Raw genomic sequence first — 24,689 nt, 5'->3', positions numbered from 1 at the left:
CCCCTTTGCAGCGGCGGCCGTGTCCCCGGGGTGCCGGCTTCCTGGGCCCGGCGGTGCTCTCTCCGCGCGGTGGGGGGGTTCACATTACATCTGAGCCGGGGGTGTTGGTGTCCCTGGGGGGTGGGTTCTGGTCCTTGCTCCTGAGCGCTGGGCCCCGCCTAACTTCCAACTGTGGCCGAGCCTGGTCGGGCCATATTTACAACACCCCTTGTGGGCCCTCTTTTTTCCCCGGGGTTCCCCCCTCCTGGGCGGGGGCGGCGGGCCCCTGCCTTGCTCCTCCCTGGACCAACCGTGGGCCGGGCGGGTGGCTGCCTGGAGTGCGGGGCGGGTCTCCCTTGGGGGGTCCTGGCTCGTACCTGGGGTTGGGGCGGGGGGATGCCCGGAACTCCTGGGTGGTGGTGGGGTGCTCGTCTGGGGCTGTGGGCGTCCCTCTCCGGTGGGGCCCTGCGTTAGGCTCTCCCGGCGCGGCGGGGGGGCTGTTCTCCTGGTTGGGCTGGGGCGGCGCTCTCTTTCCCTCTGTGCCTCCCTGCTCTCTGGCTCTGGGGGGCCTTGCGGCGGTCCTGCTGGCCCTGGCCTGGGTGGCGGGCTTGGTCGCCCGGGCGGCGGTTGTTCCCTGCCGGTTTCCGTGTGGCGTGGGGGGGATTCCGGCTGCCGCTGCTGCTGCGGTGGGGGTCTTGGGGTGGGGATGGCTGGGCGCTCTCCTTCCTTCTTTACACATTCCACCATCCATATTAGAAGAACATGAGCACTCACCTGAGCACGGGTGTTGGCTCACCTTTGCACTGGCGGTTTGCGTGACTGAATGACTGAAATGTTTCACACTAGTTGGTTTTAAGGCATAAGTATGCGTGTGAGCACTATCTGTTTTGTGTACATGTCGACAGATGGACATTTTTGCAACTAGCAGGTGTGTTTGACACTTGGGTGTGTGTGTGGACAGGCTCCGCCCTTTTTGTACTGCATTTGAGCCTTACCATGGTGATTAACAACCAGTAAACTTGTTGCTCTCTTGTCTTATCCCCCTTCCCCTCCTACTATCACCCTCCTTCCCCCCCTCTTTCTAACGTCCCTCTCTCTTCTTCCTCTCTTTCCTTTTCCGTCCGGTCCAACACCAAAGATCTTCAAACATGTTTGAAATTAATAAAGTTTGGCCTCAATTACAAAAGGGGTTTATTCAGACATACCTTTGGTTTGTCTGAAGATTAATAACCCCTCTTGTTAAAGTAAAATATGTCCAACACAAGAGGCCCTCAGCTCTCATCTGTTTGCCCAGCTGTTGGACAGGACAAGGTTAAAAAAAAAAAAAAAAAAAAAGAAAAAAAAATAAAAATAAAAAAAAATAAAATAAAAAAAAAAAAAATAAAAGCAAACCTGTGAATTCATTTTTTACTTCCATCCGTCTTCAGAACCCACTTAATCGCTTTAGGGTCACAGGCTGCTGGAGCCTATCCCAGCTAACTGAACAGGTCACCAGTCTGTTGCAAGGCTCACACACTCAAGGACGATTTAGTGACAACAAGTAACCAATAAAGCATGTTTTTGGACTGTGGGGGAAACCGGAGTGCCCGGAGAAAACCCACACATGCGCGGAAAGAGTGTTCAAACTCCACACAGGAAAGTCCCTGGTTGGATTTATACCAGTGCTTTTTTACTGTGGTGACAGAGTGCTAACCACTGCTCCACTGCCCTTAATTTTTCTAATTTTTTACACTAAATACTTATTTTATTACATGTTTTTAAAAGACCTTTATAGTTTTTGTTACTATTTCTTTGTGTAAAATCCGATTAGGATTACATCTATAATCAGAAAAGAAAAAAAATAACTGTAGAGCTTTTTTGAAATGTCACCATAGTTATGTCCCTCTTTTGTCTCTTTGAAATCCTCTTCTTTGTAGAGAAAGCAAACAAAATTTGGCAAAAAAAAGTGTAATAAAAAGAAAAAAAAGTGATAATTAGTACAAAGGTGTACTTGGGTGGGTTTCCTTAAAAAGGCAAAATGCAGCCTTATTTTTTGTTAAACGTAACCTTTTTTTTAACAATAATCTTATCATATTCTGTCTATTATTTTTTAACGTCTTTTTAAGGCCTACACTGAAGTAGTCACATCCTAAACCCACATATCTATTGTATCATTTTAGTGACTTTTAGCCACTACTGCCAAACTCACTGCATAGTTGCTTTGTGACTCGTATTTTCTGACTTTCCTGATATGTCTAGGTTTTGATGGATGTGATAAAACCAGTCTATAAAGTAATGTCAGCACTCTATGACCACAGCTGGTGTTACTTACAGGAGAGCTGCTTTGATGTTCACCAGGCCTTTGAAGAGATCCATGCTGTGATTGACAGATCAGATAGAAAAAAGATGTTCTGCAAAAGGTGACAAACACACATGAACACTGCAACATCAGGTCTGGAAAAGCTCATGTGATTCCGTACTCCATGTTGACCATGAATCATTTTGGCTGCTAGGAAAGAGGAAAGATTCAGACATTTATAAGTAATACTCAGTTGAAGCGTTGCAGGTGCAGGATTTAAGCAGGAAGTTACATTAGTATTTTTTTTTTCTTTTGAATCCACATTTCCAAACATTTGCTGGCATTCCCTTCATTTTTCTTTCTGCTTTGAAAGGATAAAACATTTTGTTTCTTAAGCTTTAGAGAGTAGATGAAACACACTCAAAGCTGATAGTAAGAAAACACAGCAAAACTTGTATAGTTTGGAGCAAAAAAAAAGCCTAAGGGCTAGAAAGGCTGTGCTTTTAGATGAAATATTGGCTAGTAGGCTCACCGATGGGGAAACAAAGTTCTGCAGAGCTTCTGAACACCTGAAAACTTTAGTTGCACTGGGAAAGTCCACTAAAGTTCAGCAGAAAAGCACAGAGTAAAGAAATCGGAGGTTGCCTTTGATTGCTTGTGCTGCGATAGCCTACATACATCATCAGGAGAACATTTGGAAAAGTTACAAATGATTGTGAGTGAATCCAAATCCCAAATGTGAGTTTTTCTGTGAAATAAGGAAAAAATGTTTAATGATTTGTACTTTCACAGGGGGATTTCTTTTAGTCTACCAAAATATTTATTCAGCTAAAAAGAATTTGCCTTGTGATGATGTGACTGCGTATCCTTTCATATCACCTGTCATCTCATTCATTCCCTCAGCAGCAATTATTTCATTGAACACTGGATGGCATCATTGCTGTTTAGGAATCCCACATTTAAAGCAATTTGATTTGTCTTGGCTTTCTCTTGGGAGACGCATGACATTATGTGACATTCAGCCATTTATAAAATTATATGAAAACATTTAATATTTGTTTATGTTTTTTCTGATTTATGATCATGGAGTTAGAAGAGTAAAAGTTGCCAGTCAGCAGAGTGCTTAAACTCTGCTCCTATCCCTCATCACATCCTGTTTAGCGTTTCAGGTGCAGGAAAAAATATAAACTAGTGGAAGCTAGATGGCTAACTCTGGTTGCCAAATTAGCATTACTTCACATGTAAATATGGTCGTTATGTGCTTGAGAGGTTAGGATGTACTAGGGGGTTGTTGCTGGGATTTGTTTTTTTGTGTGAGGAAAGACTAGCTGCTAACTCACTGTTGAGAAGATTTTTGGCAGACTATGGTAGTCTTTATGCTCTTGCCCAGTTTAATTTTGTATGTATGCAGATGTGTATGAACTTTCCTTGTCTGCATATATACCCCCCCCCCCTTTGAAAAGTACATTGTTTGTAGCTCAATGAACAAGATGGAAATTTTCACAAGGCTGACATTTATTTAACACTTATTCCTCTTGTTTTTCACCTCTCCGTAAATTTGCTCTCCCATAGACATATTCTTTTACTTTCAGCTTGCTGGTCGACATGGCAGCACTAAATGCATATGTGCTGCACCAAACCTGCACTGGGACGCAGGAGAGACGGGTTGACTTTCTGGCAGAACTTGGAAAAGAGTTGGCTGACTCTCATTTGGGCTCAAAGAGAGCACAAAAGCCAAATTTGCTCAGGCAACAACCTTCCACACCAAGCCCTGGTAAAAGACCCATGTGTCAAGTAAAACACAGTTGTCAAAAGAATCATGCCAGTCAGCGTTGTGTTGATTGCTACAAATGCAGGCATGGCAGTGCTACAATTCTTGCGTTTTTTAAATCATTAAATCTTTGGAGAAAATAGAAAACTTGTGTGTTGATCTCTTCCTAAGAAAGCAAAGGGACAAAACAGGTTTTGATGAGATGGCTCAGCCTGAGCCCACCTGTGGTGCAAAAGTATTTACCCCTTTTATGTAACAATGGCAGCTGATCACAGGTGATTAGGATCCTATCGGTGTCTTTTGGCACCGTGGCGGGCACTTTAGGTAGAGGCACCATGTGGCACTTCTGTGGGAATTCTAGTGTTAAAGGTCTAGGATTCATTATGGTCTAAAGAGGGTTACTGAACTAACTTGTTCATGTGCAAATGACTATATTTTAACATGCAATTTAACCCTGTTTTGTTTTTCTCTCACTTTAAGGCCCGTACACACCGGGACGAATATTCGCCAGGCGTTATTCGCCAGCGTTTTTCGCCACGTTTTTTGTGTTCACACCCAGGCGATTTTCGCTGACGATGAGTGGAGTGAACATGCAATTTCATTCCCTGACATTAGATGGTGCTTAATGTAAAACAGAAATACTCCTGTACACAAGGTGGCGCTGCGCAACTTTACGCTTCTTAAAGTCGCTTTTCACTCAGAAGAAGAGAGCAAGTATTTACACGCTTGTCAGAATCAAACAAAGAAAACATGAATATTTCAAGCACCAGTAGCTCCAACTGGTGCTTGGTTCGGGGATATTTTAGAATGTCCGTCATTATTGCTTCGCGGCAGTGTAGACGCTACTTGGCGTCTATCTTCTTCGCTGGTATGTGTGCTCAGCAAGGCAGTTTTGTGTTTGAGCGCCCCCAAGTTGTGTTTTACTGTAACTTCAGAAGCTCCAGACACGTGTGCAAAAGCGCCATTCTCATTGGTCGAGTAGATTTCGACGCGACGCGTCGAAAAAAAAAAACGAACCCGAGGCGTTTTTTTTTTTTGACGCTTTAACGCGTGGCGTTTTTTCGCGTCGGTGTGCACACTCTCGTTGGTGCCCTTTGTTTAGTCACGAGGCGTTAAACGTCGGCGAAAATCGCCGGCGAAATTCGTCCCGGTGTGAACAGGCCTTTAATGTTTCTTCAAATTGAGTTTTAGTTTCATCAAACTAAGAGCTACCTCAACAAAGCAGATCTTTTAATCCTCTGGTACAGTTAAATGTGCCCGATTCCAAACTATTCCCATGTCTCCCAGGGATCCTTGAATCCCATACAAACCAGATTTTCCAGTCTGTGCACAGCACACCCACTTCACCTGTATTTTCCTGTGGACACTCGACACCGTGGGTCACAAGGAAATCTGAGTCACTCTTGATGGGTGTAACAGATTACATGAAACCACTTCACTTTAGTGTGACATTCATGTTAAATATTTTCAACAGCATTGAACTTTACCAAAACCAATACTTCAAAATTGCCTAGGAAGCTCAAATAAATCAAAAGAAGTAAATGATTCTATAGTTCTGGTTTATGAGCTCATAAACTTTTTTGAAAGTTGAAAAAAAGTTTTTTTCAACCTTGCAATGCATGTAACCATTGTGCTATCTTAGATGATCCCACCCTTACATTGACATGTTCTTCCTACCATGACAAAGGTGGAGAAAGGTGGAAGGATTTCATGTAATCCATGGACACAAGTGAAGATCACAAATCATTGAAGAAAAAAGTTTCAGCGCACTAGCTGCGTTTACACGGGCAAAAGTAATCAGAAAGAGTGCCTGATCGGAAGGAAAATGCGTCATGTAAACACACTGTTTGGAATAGTCTGCCCTGATCAGACTCGTTCGGATCAAAATTTCTTTTCGATCCAGATAGCTGGGTTATACCAATTTTTGATCCGATCGTTGTGCATGTAAACTGTTCATTCCGATCGTGTGTCACAACTGCTCTGGTTTACGTCACGCATAGCCCAGAAACCTTTAAATGCTGGTGAGATTAATTATTTTTTTTATCACAAACAATCTCTAGAATAGATGATCCATTGAAATCATGTCTTTTCTTGGAGAAAATACAAATTTTAAAGTGCATTTATTGTGAAACAATTCCACACTCATTAACTGAAGTTCCTCTGACAGGAAAAAAAAAATGAAGAAGGAAGAAAAATGAGTCTCTTTTGTGGAAGATGGTGAAAGATCAGTCTCGCTGATGCAGCAGGGTTAGTGGCCTTGTTTGTGACCTCTGTCAGCTGCAAGTGAAGCACTCCAATAAGCAACCGTGTTGCCGGGGTGCTTTCTCTGAACCATCCCCTTCATTATCACACGCTTCACACCCTCTTGAAAGAAACAAGTGCTTCCCATACCAATTCTTGCCTCTAATTGTTTTCAATGCTTGGCTGCCTCTGCTCACCCGTTGCTCTGTTCAACAGTCTTATTTGGCGGGGCTCAAACGTCACAAACAGCATCTCCATGGAGGGCAGCAGCAGCAGCACAACTGCCTGCATGGATTTCTCTTCTTATACCTGGCTGCCAATTTGAACTTCTCTTTAGTGACAATCACATAGTCCTGTGTCCTCTCAACATTGGTTTGGATGTGCTCAATGGCAGCCCCTTGTTCTTCCACCAGCATGAAGATGTCCAGGAAGAGGTCTCGGAGTTCCTTCATGTTGTTCTCCAGGCTTATCAGCTCCTGTCAAGTTACACAAATCATTGTGGTCAAACACTTTATGTTTGTCATACAGGGATATTAGCTAAAACTCTTCTTATAAATGCTAAATGGCCTGTACTTGTTGTATAAAGCGCTTTACTACCTTCTGAAACTACCTTCATGCCACCCTCAGCACCGCATGTTCAAGTGACCTCTTCCAATGAAAAGTATATGTAAACAGGAGAAAATGCGCATTTCAGGCTTCCACGTTTAAAACTCGCTATCACGCCGAGCTACTCCTGTTTTTACTACAGTTTTCGGGCTCTATGTACGAAATGAGCAGCCTCTGAATGCTTGTTGCAAGTTAAACCGGATCAAACTTTGACCAATAAGGGACTCAGATTTGGTAGTGAAGTAGGTATTCAAACTTGTCGACCGTTTGAAAATTGATTATAGAAAAGAAAGTAATATTTAAGATTTGTGCGGCAAATAGAATTCTATTGACACCAAGTCTTTCATATATTGGATTGGAGCTGTGAAAGAAAAACCCTGAGATTTGTACCACTTTCGCTCCAAGCCTCTTCCAACTGCAGATGGTGGACATGCGCTAGTAAACAGAGGTAAAATAATAAGAAGAAGCCCCTCCCTGCTTGTCCAGCGTGAACAGGGGCTAAATGTGTGTTCAAGAACCCACCTTTAACCTATCATATGCCCGGTGAGTCTGTGGTTTTAGAAGGCCCAAAGCACTTTAAAGTCACAGTTCCATGCACACACACATTCAAACCTATCCTGCACTTTTATTTGCAAACTTTAAGATGTGCTATTACTTGTTGATTGGGAGACTATAATAACAGAAGTTACTCAGATACTCCAAGACAAAATGTGTCAATGTCTTAGTCTGATTGGTAAATAATAAATGGCTAATAAGATGCAAATGATGAAAACTGAGACACAAAGTTCTTATTGATCTACAGAAATATGTGCATTTACAAAGTATGCATTGATTTAGTGCGTTCCAGGACATTCAGCAGCTTTTGAAGTTAAGTTTTGCCGTGGTTCAGTGACTCTCCGGTGATACCCTCACCTTGTGTCGCTGTTCGATCTCGGATAATTGGGAGCGTGTGATTCTGGCGTCATTCAGCAGATTCTCATTGAAGACCTCCCATTTTCCCGTGGCCACCATCTCATCCACCTCCGCCTCTTTAACATCCTTTCCCAATACATCCAGCTGCCGCATAATGAAGTACTTACAGCGCTCCTGCTTGCTCAGCAGACCTTCATTATACTGGAGCATGACCTGGAAGGAAGTTAAGGGAAAAAGACAATAGGAAAAAAAAGAGAAGAGGAATGAGAGGGCTTTACAGTCCCACCTTGTTGTGCAAAAACCTCTTCATCCTTAACACTGAACTGTTACAGCTACAGTGTTTAATCGCTTGAATACATTCTCAGTATACCTTTATATATTAAGCAACCAACTCTTTTACTCAGAACTCACTAGTGTGCTCTTGAAATAAACAAAATAAAGAAAGACGTTCTTTTACAAAGTAGCTGCAAATCTTTCCCAACCTGCTTGAATTTGCTGTACAGAGCTGCGTGCTGTGTCTTCTGTATTCTTGTTGCTGCAGCCGCCTTTCCTTGCTGCTCCTCGGTTCTTTGGGCTTGTTTTGCGATGGCGTCCAAGCGGCGATGGATGCTTTCAGCCTGAATCTTGATGTCCCGTGTTAAGCTGCTCTCTTTCTTCATCACACTAAACCGACGCATGGTTGCCACTAAGGTCTTCTGCTCCTGAGTGATTTTCAGCACCTGAGCAACATTTTAAAATAAGAATTTTGAGAAAAACTTGTGATTTAATTATAAAAAATGCCTATCTATTGGCATCACTGATAAGAAAACAGTTATTTTCTGTCTTGCAAGAAAAATAGCTGAATCAAGAAAGTTTTTCAATAGCAAAATAGCCTTAGTATGAGAAAACGTGTTAGTGATTAGAATTGTTTCATTAAGAGTTCCCCTATCTCATTGTGAGATTTTTTTTTTTTAGCCTATCCAAAGAACATTTGCCAATGGAATGAGGATTTTTGACTTATAAAGGACCTGTTTTTTCTGTGTTTAATCTCTTACAACAATAAAAAGTACACACACTCTTTTACAAGTTAGTGACACTTCTTTTTTTTTTTTCTTTACCTCAGTTTCAAGTGTTGAGATGTCAGTGCGGATTTGCTGAGCTTCTGTCAGGAAACTTTCAATGATTGGCTCTGCCTCAAACACCACAGCCTGTGGGGTGATGCCTCCCACCACCACAGAGTCATCATCACCATCCTCCTCTGAAAAATGATTGCCGTGGTCATTTGCCACCTCTGAAAACTCCTGGGCCCTGAGCTGCAGCTCCTGCAATCTGTCCCTCATCCTGAGAGTGTCTTCCCTTCAGGACACAAAGTTATTGTGTGTACTCACTCTGCCAAGATGAAACAACAGAGCACAATGAGTGAAAAAAAAAGCACAACGAAGAGCACCAATCTTTTTTGATTTGCCATTATTTGGAAATCACATAATTATATTAAAAGAAGCTAGCTAGTACATTTTAGCTTATGAAATCTGAAATAAAAAGACAAAACAACATTATTTTTCTCTTGGAAAATTTTAGAAAAGTACATTTAAAAGAATTAAGGGAAAAATGCATCAAATACAGCAATGATTGACACCAATAAATAATAATAAAAGTGACCTTTGGAAGCAGTATGCCAAGATTTTACAAAAACTAAAAACTGTATAACATGTTAAACTGAAAAAGTGTCTAAAGTGATGACCTTTGCATCAAATATGATTATATGACCTGCATGTGTGTTTTACTTAATGGAATCACAAGCATCAGTACAAGCAGTGGTAACTCGTACGAGTGCTGCAGGTTTTTGGGTTGTCCGGGCCCATAGTGGATCGTAGATAGAGGTAGAGTAGAGTAGCGCAGGTGTGTCTTGCAGTTCCATTGAGGCTAGTGCGGCCACTTTAAGGAAAGTCTTAAAATGGGACGTACCATTGTTGTGTGTTTGGTTAGTGTATCATGAAGTATAAGGCAAAAGGAATTTACATGCACCTATGACGTACAGGTAAGTGCATGCACGGGGTGTACCGGTGATATGTAGGCATACACAAACTATGCTGTGATTGTCTAATATCCAAATTTTTAACAGCCAGGCTGTGTGCAAGGGGCGCACACTTATCACTTTAACAGCACCAAGGGGGGACGTTGAAAAATGGAAATTCTGTACAGCGTGCCTGCTTCTCACTTAGTTCACCCTTCCTTACCCTTACGTGTTGCATAAGTGATCGCTATGACCTGACGCTCACAGGATTCCCGTAGGAAAAAATGTGCATAAACATTTTCACCATATGGGCTCACTGAGCTGTCTACAACTTTAATAGTTTCTCCGGGCCACCTGCGTGCCCCACAAAGATTTGTCAGATTTTCACCCGTAAGGGGAGTTATGACTGAGCAATAAAAGGATGTTGTTTTGGCAAAATGAAAACCAACTACTAGAAAATGCTTGTTTATCTAAACATCGGTCAAACTGACTGGAGTTCCATTTTCCCATGAGAACTTGGTTGTTTGTGTTTCTTAAGAAAATAAAAGGAAAATGAGGACGCAAGGTAACTCAGTAAAACCCTAAACTAAACCAAGTATAATGAAATCTCATTTAGGTCACATGTAAAACAAGATGGTTTTCATTGAGACTTTGCAAAGTAGTTAAATGATATTCTACTAGATAGTTTTAGATATTTAAAGAGTTTGTTTTAAAAAGTTGTTAACTAATTTCTTATTTTCCATTCTGTACATCACAGAATAAAATCTCTTCAATTTGTTTTATTCAAACACAAATTTGCCTGCTCTCACATGGGCATACTGAACATATTAATCTGCCTTAACCTCACTTGGGTCCAAGTGTGAGGGGTCAGGACATAATCTTTGAAAGGAATGTGATAGAGTGGGGAAAAAGAGTGAATGTTAAGAAATCCAGCATTACAAATCACAGGCTGTCCCCTCCCTGGATGGATTTTAAACAGGAAAGATAAGTGTGTCCGTGTATGAGTGTGTATGTGTTTTTGTTGTAAACAGAACTAATGCGTGAGAACTCAAAGAATGCAGCAGAATTTAAAGGAGCTGAGCACTTTCCTCTCTTGCTGTGTGTACTTCTCAGCACAGATTAGCTGATTAAAACATTGGTGGTGGGATTTGGCAGCACATTCTCCAGGGTTTATCCCCAAAAACCTGGACAAAAGTGGAGCATGCTTCAGGGAGCCTGACCTTTGTGTGTGACAGAAGGTTTTGTTCCCTCAAAAAGCGCAAATATTTTTTTCTCTCTTTGCCATACACCTGTTCTTTTGTCTGTGTTTCTGAAGAAAAACCTTCTGTTGACATTCTCTTGTTTCTGTGCAGGTAGGAACTGAGTGCCCGTATATTCCACCGCCTGTCTTTCTATATCAATAAATAAACTGTCTGCTTCTATTTTCTTAAAAAAAGCTACTCCTACTTTTAAACAAAAAGTTATTTTGAAAGTCAAGTAAAAAAAAAAGACTTCTTAAATATAAAGCCTTGAAGTTTAGAAATTCCTTAACCTAAAATGTGAAGTCATATCTGACTAAAACCAGCATAGATTAAGTCTAAAAGAAAGATTTAGTTCTTAATTTACCTTAATGTTGCTTGTTTCCCAACAGGCATCTCTTTTAGGAAAGAAAAACTCAGAACAGGAATGCCATCCAACTCTCCCAGGTCACCTTCACATTCACCTGATGATCTTCAGCTTTGAATAAAAAAAAATATATTGATGTATATACTACCATTCAAAAGTTTGACCACTAGCTGTTAACAAGACAGTTACACTCCAAGCAGGGTGAAAGTCTGATGAAGTCAGGTTTTAAGCTCCGCCCCTTTTTCATAGGGAAAGCACTGAATGGTCCAACCAGGAAAGCAGCACATTTGAGACCGGTTTGCTCTCACATAGAAATGAGAGGTGATGTGACAAGGAGAATGAGGAGGTAGAGACACAGAAATCACAAACCCTGCCCTCAGGCGTATTCCTTAGCAAAGAAAACAGAGCTGAGCAAATAGAGGTGTAATGCGTAAAAGGTGGAGGCCAAACAGTAACGTGGTTCCACTGTACTGGAAATATATACAGTGAGAGAACTTCTATTTAAATTTGTTTTGTTTTGTCAATTTTTTTGTAGGTTAAGTTCTTTTGCTACACACATTTAAAGTGACTTCTAAATTCAGTAACTTCACCACCATCACCTCTTTGTAAGTCCATGACATTTTTAGGACTTCTCAAGAACACACCTCACCATGACTGTAGAGTGGTGCCCAGTGGTGACTAAGAGGGAGAGGATCAGGTGGAAAAGATTTACACAAAAGACTAATGATTGGTCACATTGCATTTTTCAAGTCTATGGAAAACCCTTAAATATCTACCTTTAAAAGAAAAAAAAGTTGAATATAAAACAAAATACAGAAACATTCAAATGTCAGTAGAAGATTTTTTGTGATAAAAATTAAAAACGAATCATCAAAAAAAGGTAGTTCAAAGACTAGAAGCCCCAAGACCAGGAGTCAAAAACCTGAGGCTCCAGAGATGCAGCTCTTTTATCCCTCCATTCTGGCTCTTTAGCTTTAAAGAAACATTGTGATAATTAAAATAAATAATTTATTTTTATCAGGAATTCATTGGCAATTAAAAAATAAATACATTTTTGTTGTTTATACTTCGATTGTTAACATGTCACATAACTGAGCAAACCAATGGAAACAGGTTTTATCTAATTTATTTTTAGAATACTTTTAAGGCAATCCTGCTGCAATGTCCAAAAAAGTAAAGAGTGCCTAACAACTGGGATTTTTTTTTAAATGTAAAAAAACAAGATAACCTTTTAGTTTAATTTTTAAACCATTACAGGAGTGTGTTTTGTTTTGCCAGCAAGAATTGAAGTAAATGGGTAAATCTTGAACAGCTAGAATATAGTTTGGTTAATAAAAAACAAAAATAGAAATGTGACATGACATTAAAATTAAATTAACTTAGGGTATTCAGAAACAAAATCAGCCCCACATCACTTCCACCAGGACTTTCCTTGGGAAGCTACATTTCCCATAAACTGAAGATGTTTTTTTTTGTTTTTTTTCCAATGAAAACATGGCTACCAGGATTAATCAATTTTGACTAGGATTCTTTTTTAGTTAATTCAAACACTCGAAAAACCATTTCTATGTAGTAAACTTGTAACAATCCCACATAACAGCTGTTCAAAAGAGCAGTTTGTAACGTTTCTTTTTTTGCCAAGCAGTTCCTCTCACAGATCTCCCATCACCTTTTCCCATCCATTCCCACCACCTTCAGACCATCTATTGTCAATTTCATTTTTCTCTCTACTACAAGGCCCTTGGTAACAGCAACACTCCTCTATGGAGTAGACCTAAATTATCAGCAGTCGCAGAGAAACCTCACATCATATGAGGATGACATGACATGGCAGGGTAATATCTGACTTCTCGACGAAGACAAGCACCGGGATGACGTATGGGTTATACACCAGGAGACAGAAAAAATGAGAAAGAGGAGATAAATGAGTAAGGTGATAGAGATGGTCAGGGGGGCAAGGATAATGGGGTCAAAAGCATGGTCATTAAGCCAATTGAAAAGATTGATACAAGGGTCAGTGTCTTTTAAAACTAAAATGAGACAATCGATGACCTGGAAATTATCTGTTCCCCTTGCAAGTCTGTGATATTGTGACTGAGGTCATTGAGATTTTAATTACACTTCAGCGTACACTTTATTCACTAACCAACATTCCATTGCGTCTTTGAAAATATACCTAATAAGGAAAAATAATTCTGCTGTTTTTTGTAAAAAGTAATAACCTTAAAATGAACTTCTTAAAGAAGCAACTTAAAGGTAATAATGGCATTAAAAAAATTAAGAAGAATAGAAAAAGAAATTGAAGTGACAGACTAAAAATTGTTTAAATTGTGAAATAAGGAATATTATGAAAAGCCCAAATTCTAACTTAACTTTCCTTCACATCTGAGTTTAGACAAACAGTGTATCCTAGAAAGTGCATTCTACTATATTAGATGGTCAATGAAAATCGTGTTTTTTTAGTTTTTAATTTGTTCGTGTGGCATTTTTCTCATGAAAAAGAACAAATGTAATAGGAAATATTTTCATTTTTTGCATTCTGAGTATTTCACTTTTAAATAGCTGTCAGTCAAACTTTCGCTGTTGTTGGCTGTACGTATTTAAATGTAAACTTAAAGTTAGAGTCCCATTAGCTATCACTCACCTAGGTGCGTGAAATGTCTCCACATTTGTGCTCCCTCTCAGAGTTGGAAGGGTTGATGTCCCGCACTAACCAGAGGGTAAAAATAAAAACAAAAATAAAATCAGGGAATCTCTTTTAATATTGCCTCGATGAAAATAAGAAAAATATCATAAAGTTCTGGAGGCCCAAGCAAGTTGGCTCCCCGTCCCGCAGCGGCTCTCTGTTGGGCTGCCAGCTCGTCTCCCGGAAGCTGACATTGTCATCGCGATCGCTCCACCACCATGGGCCTTAAGACAGGCTGTCCAGGGTGTACCAGCCTTCACCCAACAGTAGCTGGGACAGTCTCTGGAAACCCTGCTGCCCTAAAAGGGACAATGTAGGTTAAGAAAATGGATGGAAGTGCAGGAGAACTATCGGAATCATCCGCCATATTGGATGTGTATTCTACTCGCTTTCACTGAAAATGACACATGCCCAAAGTTGAGTCCTTGATTTGGTTAATTTGACGCTGCAACCTCTCCAGAGTTCAGCTTTTTTAACTCTGGCCCGCAGCTCGAAATGTGCAGAAGGACCTCAGATTACATCTGTAGCATTGACTTAACATGAAATTGGCCATCTCTGTCGTGCAAATCGCATTTGGCCCCTTGATGGCTGTGTTTTCACACATGCAAGACACAGTTGGCATCATAAGAAAAGTGGCTCAAGGGTGGAGCTCCTCAACTCAGCACCCACAGTCACACAGTAAAGGAGATTTTGGAAACAGAGGCTTCAGATAAACATGAAATATGTCTTTTTAAGACATCTCAGGTTGTGATTTTGGTTCAACACATCACAATCATAATCAAAACACCATTGAGATAATTTAACAAGATGTCCTTGAAAGGCCAGTGTTTTTTCCAGATCCTTTAGAGCAGCAGTTCCCAACCCCTGGGCTGTTGACTAATACTGGTCCATGGGACAATTGGTACCAGGCTGCAGGGGAAGATTGTTTTGAAAAATGTACTGGAGTCTCTCCATTACATCCGACTCATTCTTGATTCATGTCAAGTTGCTTGGTCACGTGTCAAAAATACATCCTCTACTTTCTGCGCTCACTGCTAATTTTAACCCTTAAGCTAGCATATTTAACAAAAAACAAACACATTTGGAATGTTTTTTCACAGAAAAGAGCCAGTGAGGAAACAGAAGAGCCTTTAACTTCAGACAAAAAGGAAGTTGTACATCAAATCTGCTCTGCATAATATCCAGCAACCGGCTGTCTAATGTTAGAAGGATGTTGCTATTAAAATTGTTTAAATAGTGGACTCGTGTTTACTATTCTATTTGGAAAACACCACTTTTTTTATTTTGTTTTCATCTGTCGCACCTTAATAGTTGGATGAGGCTGAAGGCTGCTAGATCCCGTTTTAATGGTTCCTACTTCAAATTTAGTGTATAAATAAAGTTTAAAGCAGCTGCAGATATTTTTGCAGAGGTTGAAAATACAATTAAATTAAATGAAACTGGAGGTTTAAAAAAAGGACACCCACATCAGGCCAGTTGGTGAAAATATTGTCTGACATTAATCCGGTGTGTGCCCTGAAAAGGTTGGAGACCACTGCCATAGAGGTGAAATTCCAAGGGACTCTCAAGTTTCTCATCACATTTGGTTACATGTCTCCAAAAACCAAATAACTGTCAAAGCTGGTATTGAACTCAAGCCGACAGCAAGTATCAACTAAATTATTGTTAACCTGGAACCATCAATGTTGAAATTGGACAAAAATCCCTGGAAGAAAATTTCAGAAGAGTTATTTCTTGTTGATTCCCACATTGGAAAAAAACAAGGAAAAAAATCTGATTTGATTCCAAAAATAAACATGTGCAGTCTGGATCTTTTTTAGGAATAGTTTTGTAATTCCTACGTGTTTTTGTTTTTTTTAATCAGCCATTTAACTTTGACATTTTACACAAATTTTCTGATTTTTGGATACAGTTTATTGGCTGGCAGGTGGTTTGACTCATGGGCAAACTCAACAGAGCTTCAAGTCCATTTGTCCCACACAAATGCCTTTTTCAAAGTTGTTGAGTGGAGTTGGCTTTGATCAGCGTGCCCGCCCTAGTTCAGGCTTCACCTTCACTGTTCAGAATCCACAGGTTTACGTCAAAGATTATTTGTATACATGTCTAAGACTGAACTCCCAAACCAATCAACTATTTCAACCTAGTAAGCTAAAGCGACTTCAAATGTGTACACACCAACTCATACTCTAAAAACAGAACTAAATTATTGTAACTGCAGTTGAAAATGTCTTTAACTGCAGAGTCTTCCAAAACAAAACAAAAAGAAAGTGTCTTGAAATTGTAATAAGCAAACAAAATAACACAAATAACAGCCTCTTGCACAGAAGTGACTCCTAAACTCTTTAAAGACGATGACTAAACATACGGTAGTCATTTCTAAAAAAAAAAATAGCTGTACACAAAATGTGGAAACTGTAATAAAATAATTTTAAAAAATACTTTTAAGGAAAAATTAGGGAATAAGTCAAGCTGTATCGACAGAATTCTTGCTAGTTTATAAGAGCCCAATAGGCTACTTATTTTCTGCCCTATTATTCAAACAAATCTTTGACCACTTCGTGTCTGAATTTATTTCTAATTATATATGAAAAATTATTATTCTGACCTCTTTGCCTCTAGAATGTCAAAGATAGATTTTTTTTCTCCCTCTAGTGTCATGAGGTAATAAAGAGACAGGATGTGTTGTGGTTTAGTGTTAAAAGAACTGCTTTGTTTAGGAGTAAAGACCCAACAAACCTTTTTTAGTGATCCAGTTTTGTCCAATTTGATTTTAAATTACAGGGAATTCTCATCCTGGTTAAACAAAACACATCCTAATTGATTACAGTCTAAGTTACAAACACAAAGCAACAGAATAATATGTAAAAATAATTGTTCAAATGTCTAATCCATTTGAAAACACGGAAAATACAGTAAATAAGAAGTACACCTACACAATAAATACAAAAAAAAAATCTCCTTTAACATAAAAGGGGCAATGAGCAAAAACTCATTTAGGCTGCAACTTGTAAAATGTCATTTTACCGATTTCCGATGATGATGACAGTTTCAATATATAACATTTTACAGGATGTAAACAATTCTAGGTTCCATCCATCCAATTTCTATGCTTATTTACTCCTGTCCTGAGTCACAAGGTTGCTGGAACCTATCCATCTACAGTCAGGAAAGGCTAGATAGAAACTCTTTTTTGAATTTGAAGTTATATGTTCAAAAATGAATTTCCGCATTACAACTGAGCTGTAAAGTATATAAAAATGGAGGCACAGGGTAACCAACTTAGCATAAGCAGGAAGTTTTTGTACAAAAATAATAGCTATTAATGTCAGGAACATAATATGTAAGAGACCAAGCTTGGTGGCAGATATTTAACATTTAATAACTAAACTTAAACATGACAAAACCCATGAAGAAAAAAATAAAACAAGACAAAACAAAGCAAATGACCTGATAATGCCAAACTGAAAAAGAGACACTTAAATGGTCTGAGGTCAATCAACAGAAATGAATACAGCTGAGGATGATTAACATGAACTTGAAGTGACTGACAGGAGGCTACTCAAACCAAAAAAACCAAACTAAACTGCGCCATCCTCACAATTAAATGCAATAGCCCACATTTAAATGTGCATTAGTCTGACACGCCCTTACTTCCTTGTAAGTTTTGTTTTCTAAGTCTTTGGAGAGAATTTTTGCAACTTTGTAAACATGTCCGCACAGTATATCTCTGCTCCTTCAGGATATGACAGGCCATAAACTTAATTACTGCTGGGAGTAAGAGATGTCACTTCTTCAGACATTCTGCCGAGTCTGCAAGAAAAAAAAAAGGCACAGTAGTTTTTTTTTTTAGTTTCAAAATGTTGAACCTCTGTCATTAAACAATCAGAGTTTTCAGAAGATAAACTTTTAGCTTTCCTATTTTTTTTTTTTTTTTTTTTTTACATAAAATTTTGAAAATACTATTTTACTCTGTGGTATATTAAGTGATTCTAAACATATGTGTAATGAATTAGAAATCAAACATCAGAAATGATCAAAGTAGCAGACTAACCAAACGCAACACTTTAACACTGGAAGTCTATGGGGGGGGGGGGGCACAATGACATGAAGAACGAGACAAAAGCAAGGGACTGCTTTATGTGAAAATGACTATATGAGAAGACTCTTTTCCCCGTGTGGTTCTGCTTCACATTTACCCTCGATACACAAGAAAAGTTCTGGCAGTACAAGAAGACTATATAACTGTGAGATAACTTGGTCTTCTTATCATATAGTTTAAGGAACATTTGCAAAAAGTACAGAAAGGATGACAGGGATGTTAAAAAATCCCTAATATAACTGATTTATAAAGTTCTTCAGTGGAATTATTCTAGTTGTGTGGGTTTTAGTAGACCATTTAACAAAGAAAAGGGCATATAAAAAAAATTATTGGGAAAAAACATTACTATACACCACTTTTGGTTTGACTAAAGAGCATCCATGGGCTGGAGACCATGGTCTGTTGGACTGTTTTACCAAGCTGATGTGGTGGCAAATGTGGAGAGGCAGGTTAATGTTGTTTCCCCTCCCTGGGGGATTAATCATGTGGTTTCATAACTACTTGCCAAATGCCAACATAATCATTTCAGTGTGATAACAAAACTCAGGCAACAGGAAATGTGAGACAGCAGGATAGAGAATTGGAAGGAGAGAGAAATTAGCTGCCTGCATTTCTGCATGCCATTGCAAACAAAATGTTTATTTCTCTTAATAATATTCATGCATGAACAAGCTTGGAGCCATGTTACTGTTTTTTTTACAAGTTTGGAGCACCTCCCTTATTTCAATCTAACTTATACAAAACTGTAAAAAAGTGCTTCACTTAAAAATAACCTGATACATGAATATGTATGTAAAACTGCAAAAAAACAAAGACAATTGCTCTGTGTACTCACAGATCTAAATGCCTTTGCAATGCTTGTCATGTGACAGGGATTGGTCTCCACAAAGATAGAAAGACGGGAACACCCACACACTTCCCTGCACAAATATAATATTTATTTTTATTTATTGTCACATCAAGGACTGAATTTTAATGAATAAATGTTGAAAGGTATTGACATTTATAGCCAGCTGGATTTTGCATTGCATTTTTTTGCATTTGTTATGCGTCATTGAGACAGACTTGCAGCCTGGCTCCATTATGTATTTAGTGAATGATTGTCAGAAACAACAAGCGAATGCAAAGCACTCGGTGGGCTCTGCAAATGCCAAATTGAGAGAGAAGCAGTCCCATTTGTCCATGCTTACCGGCCGTCCCTTATTAACAGAGTTTGTCTGTTAGAATGTCCTTCACTTTTCCTACCAAGGTCTCTCCCAATACCCCCCCTCCACTCCCCCCCCCTTCCATTGGTTCACCTGCATTGAGATCATAAATTGCTGAAAATGAAGCCTTGTTTCCAGTCTGTTAGACGTGCCAGCCAATGCCAAGGCCTTTCACATACTCCTTTGCCCCTCAAAAGTACCTATGTGGAAAAAATTGTCTCCTTCTTTTCTTGTCGGTAATATGCACATGCATCATTCAATCACCATTCTGCACCCTTGACTCACATTCCACTATCTCCCTCAAGGTTGCAGTATTTGTTTACCGCCTAGTGGAAAACGGCACTTGAATAAAATTACAAACATTTTTAACAAAAAAAAAAAAGTTGTAAATTGTACAGTGGAAGTCATCTTTAGGAATAACTACACTTCTGAAACTTTTAACAATATTTTTTTGTTGTTGTCAAGAATCACACAATCTAAATGCAAGTTAAGAAATGTAAAGAAAATGTGCTTTATTAAAATGCTGCTTTGGCTATGGTATACATTTGTTATCCAGTCACATGACAATTTGATGAAAACATGTTTTTAAGGTTTTCATTGAGGCAATTAAAAACCTTTTGAAATATCTTTTCAGTACATTGTGTTGTCAAGTCCAAGAAACCTAAAGCAGAAAGAATGTAGTGATATGAGTAAATTGACAACAGAAACATGTCCCCAAAAAGAAATGTGACGTGTTTGCCTTTGTGCAACTTCAGTAAACACCTTTGACTGTACAGGAGAACTGACTAAATGATCCCTGCTCCTTCGCATTCCAAGCAGGAAGTACCTGCTGGCTCCAAGAGGCCAAAATACCAAAGACTACTATTGAGAAATAAACAATCAGTCATTATATTTGTCAGATTACTCGTTCTTGCTCTGCTACCTATTTTAACATGTTCTGGCTAAGCCTTTTTTTTTTCTTTATTGCAAGTTATTTACGTTTTAAACTGGCCAATCAGATGCCTCAATAAAAGTATGTGGTCTCACATCGAATGTTGAAAACGTTTGATTGACAGATTCTACCAAGGTTGCTCTTTAAGTTATTGGGGTGTTATCAGGCGTGAGCTTGCTCACATAACAACATTTGTTACCAGACAACAGATAAAAAATGTTGTCTGGCTTCAACAAGGTTGACTCCATATTGCCAAAATTGGCGACTGAGTTGACTTCATTTGGTTGGATCTGGAAGTAAACCAGTCTTTATGGGTGAAATCACACTTGCTCAGTCCAGTCGCATGGTACACACAAGGCATTTAAGTTTCACTGGCATGCATTGCTTCATAGTTCAGTGTTTTAATACTTATATATATCTCAGTTGTGTGTGTTTTCTTTATTTTTTTGAAATTTAATGTTTCTGTAGTTATGTCATCAGTTATTAGTCAGTTCTGTTAACCCTTGTTCTCAGTTTAATGTGTCTTGAGTTTAATCGGCATACTTGCTGGTTTGCTAGTTTCTTATTTGTTTTCTAATATTTTTCTTTCTTTTTTTGGTTAATCTATTAAGTTTTTTTTCACATTATTCCTACTTTCGCTAAAGTTCATTTCAACTCTAATTAATGCCAGATTTGTACCCATTTTTTTGCTTATTCCGTGCTTTGACTAGTTGATTAATAATTATTTTAATCTCTTGGTGTGCTATCTATTGATTTTTTTCCCCCTAACAATTCTCAAAGAGGATCTTCTCATATCCATTTATGTAACTGATGTTTTGCTAAAAAAGATCTGAAAGATGTTCCATCCTCTGACTTTTAGCACTCCTTTTTTTTTGCTCTATGATAAATCACCTCACTTTTTTTATATTCTACCATTTTCACATTTAAAATGATCAAACATATCTCATATGATTGTAAAAACAAGTCTCACTTTCATGATTTGAAGGTTTTTGCAGAATTGTCGTCAAATGAAGAGTTGTAAATTTTACTGGTTTTTCTTTAAAATGTTTGGAAATTCAGCTGATTTGTTTTGGCAATTTCCAAATTTACCAAGAACTAATAAAAGTTGAAGATTACTTTTTGACTCCAATTTAGCTTAAACATTTTAAAAATATCAAATTTTGAGATCTTCTGGAAGACTTAAATCTTCCACATTGTTATAACACGTATTTTTCAAACTTCACAGACTGGAGTGTTTTTCCTTCCTAGATGTTTGCAGGCTTCTAAACAAAGACAAAACTGGAATAGCGAACGTTGTCTATCAAATCCTGCTTAACCCGGGTTTAAAGCCTCATCAACTCATGCCTCAAGGATGTTTAAACCTCTACCTGTGTATGGCAGCGGTACGTCTTCTTTGTCACTGCAATTGTCTGATAGTTGAATATGTTGTTTTTGTCTCAGCGTGCCGTCTTGCCCTCTTCCTGAACTCTGCCATGTCAGCGGGAGAAGAGGCTTTGTGGAGAAGAATTGTCAATGTACTTTTTTTGCTAAGTTTCAAGAGTGTTTTTCCCAGTTGTGTGCGAGACAAATCACTGAACAAAGGTAAACAAAAAACATTTCAGAATCTAAAAGAATCTGTGAGGGAAACTGGCTTAGGCATTAATTTGGTCTGTCGTGAGTTTCGGGATATAAGTTTAGAACGGTCTCATGGCATTATAGCTGTGTTGGGAAAAGTAGACGGCTCGCAATTCAGACTTTTGTTTGCTTCAGTCTTCTTTTTTTTCTGAATTTACCATTAAAATATGAAAGCATGTCTGCTGCACAACTTTAAAGAGTAAAGATGTGTTATTCGCAGTCCCAGAGGAATTGCTCATTTCCACTCATCATTAAACCCACTGCAGGCGCAAAAGCCCTGCTCAGACTCTATTAATGTCATCCAGGACACAGGTAATTTAATTCATAAACTCAGATTACATCAGATGTGTAATGGCCTAATGATGAAGCACGATGTTTGAGTTGCATTTAATAATGTTGCTTAATAGATGACATAGACCAAGCTATTATCAACTACTAAGGTTACACACTTAATGAATGCACATGGTAACACATTTTGCAGCTATAGGAAGGGTTTGGACCAGTCACAGTGTATTATTGAGATTGGAGGGATAAACTTCTAATTTTTCCTATCCTAATCAATATTTACAAGCTGTCAATCATTTCTATTTTAAATTTTTCCACATTTACCACAGACACTATTGATGTTTTTTTTTTTCATCCCCTTTGCCACATTTCAGTAGATGATGATGAAACCGTGAAACAAAATATGGGCATCATTGACTTGGCACAAAATGTTTATAGAATAGAGACACAGATGGTGACATAAAGTGAAAATATTATGTATACCTTAAAAAAAGGCTGCATTTTTGTTATTGAGAATAACAACATACTTGTCAACAGTCTCCATGTTTTGCTTTTGTTTCTGTCATTATCCATCTCTGCCTGTCATCACTCCCTTCCCTTCACTGCTCATACAGAAATCTTTCATACTAAAAAAAAAAAAATGACAGCATTGGCAACTCTGTGAAAGCATTCAAGTGTTGAGACACATAAATTAAGCTGTTTTGTTTTAAATGTTGCTATTTCTCTAGTTTGACTCAATGCAAATTGGCAGCTTCCTCTCCATTTGTCAAAACAAAATACTTGTGCAACTTCACTATTTCTTTCCACATATGTTCTTATGCTTACATTGATATGTGTCATTTGTTGACTTTATTTGACCTTACATTGGCAGTTCCTTGGTTTTCCAAGGTGTCCTTGAACATGTTATTGATTCTACAATCCATGCAGAAGCACAAAAAAATTATTGTTTAAAATAAAATAGATATTTTATTAACCTGAAATATTAATGTTTGGCCATTGTGATGTAAAAGCAAGAAGGTTATTTCAAATTCCAGTTGAAACCCTCATTTTTTTCTGGGTACTTTCTCCTGCATCAATACAAGCTTAACTGACCTTAAATTGTCAGTGAGAGTGTAAGATTGTGTGTTTCCTTGTGCTTTTTTGGCCTTGTCATGGACAGAAGAGCCGTCCATAGCGTGCCCTATCTCTTGTCTAAAGAAACCCCCCAGACCGCATTAACCCTGAACCGGATCAGGCATATGTGGGAATTGAAAGAGTCAAATGGTTTTTGATACCATGAAAAATTATGTGTTGTTTTGTTATATCAATAATACGCAAAGCTTAAATCAACTAATTCGTGCTGTCCTCCACATGAACTCTGTTTATCTCTGCAGTAACCTCCCCTCCTTCCTCATTCTCCACATTTCAAAGGAAGCATGAGCTCCCGATTTGCATAATCCAGAATGTAATGCTTGTGTATAAGTGTGTGTCTATGTGGGTGTGGGTTTGCATCCTCAAGTGTACTCTTGTATGTTGGAGTGAAGACTGAGTTTTTCTATTCTCAGGGAACAAGATGTACTTAATAAAGAAGAGAAAGAAGATGGCCACACTTGAAACTGAGAAGAATACACAGCCAAATACAGTTTAAATTCTTTATGCACAAGCAGCAAACTTCAAAAGAGTCCCAGGGTTATTGAGCTTGATAAATTATTCAAATCTTAACATCTAGTCCATTATTTTGGAGTTTTGAGATATTTGTCATTTTTTTCCTAGTTATATTTGCTCAATGTTAGGAACCGTTCAAAATCAGATCTGGGTAAGATGTGATGTAGTCGTGTACTGCAAGTAATATGATAAATCAGTGCATCGTTTTAAATGTACAAACCAGATAAACTATTGGTTTTCACGTCCAGAAAAACAGATCCTGGAGTACTTCCAGATCCAGACTGAAAGGATGGTAATGGGGAACCAAACAAACATTGTAGTGGTGGATAAAGAACAGAGGAAAGTGCTAAGAACAGCTAAGATACTGCGCAGGACCCTCAAGCTCCCAGGCCTCCGGTAGAGGACCTGAGCTTGGAGGAGAAACCACCTGTGGAGGGTGAGAGGGGCGTTTTATATGGATGAAGCCACTATCCTGGATGAAACCGGCTGCACGAATATATCAAGATCAAGGCCCCAACTGACAGTGAGCTCAGTGAATGTCTCAGGCAATGGAGAGCAAAGGATGCAGTGCTGGAGGACAGATCCTCATGGGAGGACAAACCCAAGCTGGAGGAGTGGCTGCAGCAGATACCTGGAAAGACCTCAGACGTCTCAGTCCAGAAAAGCGCAGTGCTAGGAACAGCTAAGATACTGCGCAGGACCCTCAAGCTCCCAGGCCTCTGGTAGAGGACCCGAGCTTGGAGGAGAAACCACCCGTGGATGGGTGAGAGGGGCATTAAAAAAAATTATATATATATATATATATATATATATACAATTACCTAAATCACCTAAAAAATG

At 38.9% G+C, this 24,689-nt stretch overlaps 1 protein-coding gene across 1 annotated transcript; it reads right to left on the bottom strand.

The window, feature by feature from the left end:
- Window positions 1-6,129: 6,129 nt before the first annotated feature.
- On the bottom strand, window positions 6,130-11,680 carry stx19 (syntaxin 19). The gene is made up of 5 exons (XM_004081841.4): window positions 11,386-11,680; window positions 8,885-9,155; window positions 8,270-8,506; window positions 7,788-8,000; window positions 6,130-6,745 (listed from the first exon to the last, which is right to left on the bottom strand). The coding sequence occupies exons 2-5, from the start codon at window positions 9,104-9,106 to the stop codon at window positions 6,509-6,511; spliced, it is 909 nt and encodes a 302-aa protein (XP_004081889.1). The 5' UTR covers window positions 9,107-9,155; window positions 11,386-11,680; the 3' UTR covers window positions 6,130-6,508.
- Between the last annotated feature and the right edge of the window lie 13,009 nt (window positions 11,681-24,689).

This window comes from Oryzias latipes, chromosome 21 (genome assembly GCF_002234675.1).
Source record: "Oryzias latipes chromosome 21, ASM223467v1".
Lineage (NCBI taxonomy): Eukaryota > Metazoa > Chordata > Actinopteri > Beloniformes > Adrianichthyidae > Oryzias > Oryzias latipes.
Note: the sequence above shows the minus strand (reverse complement) of the source record. Positions and strands in the feature narration are given on the sequence as shown.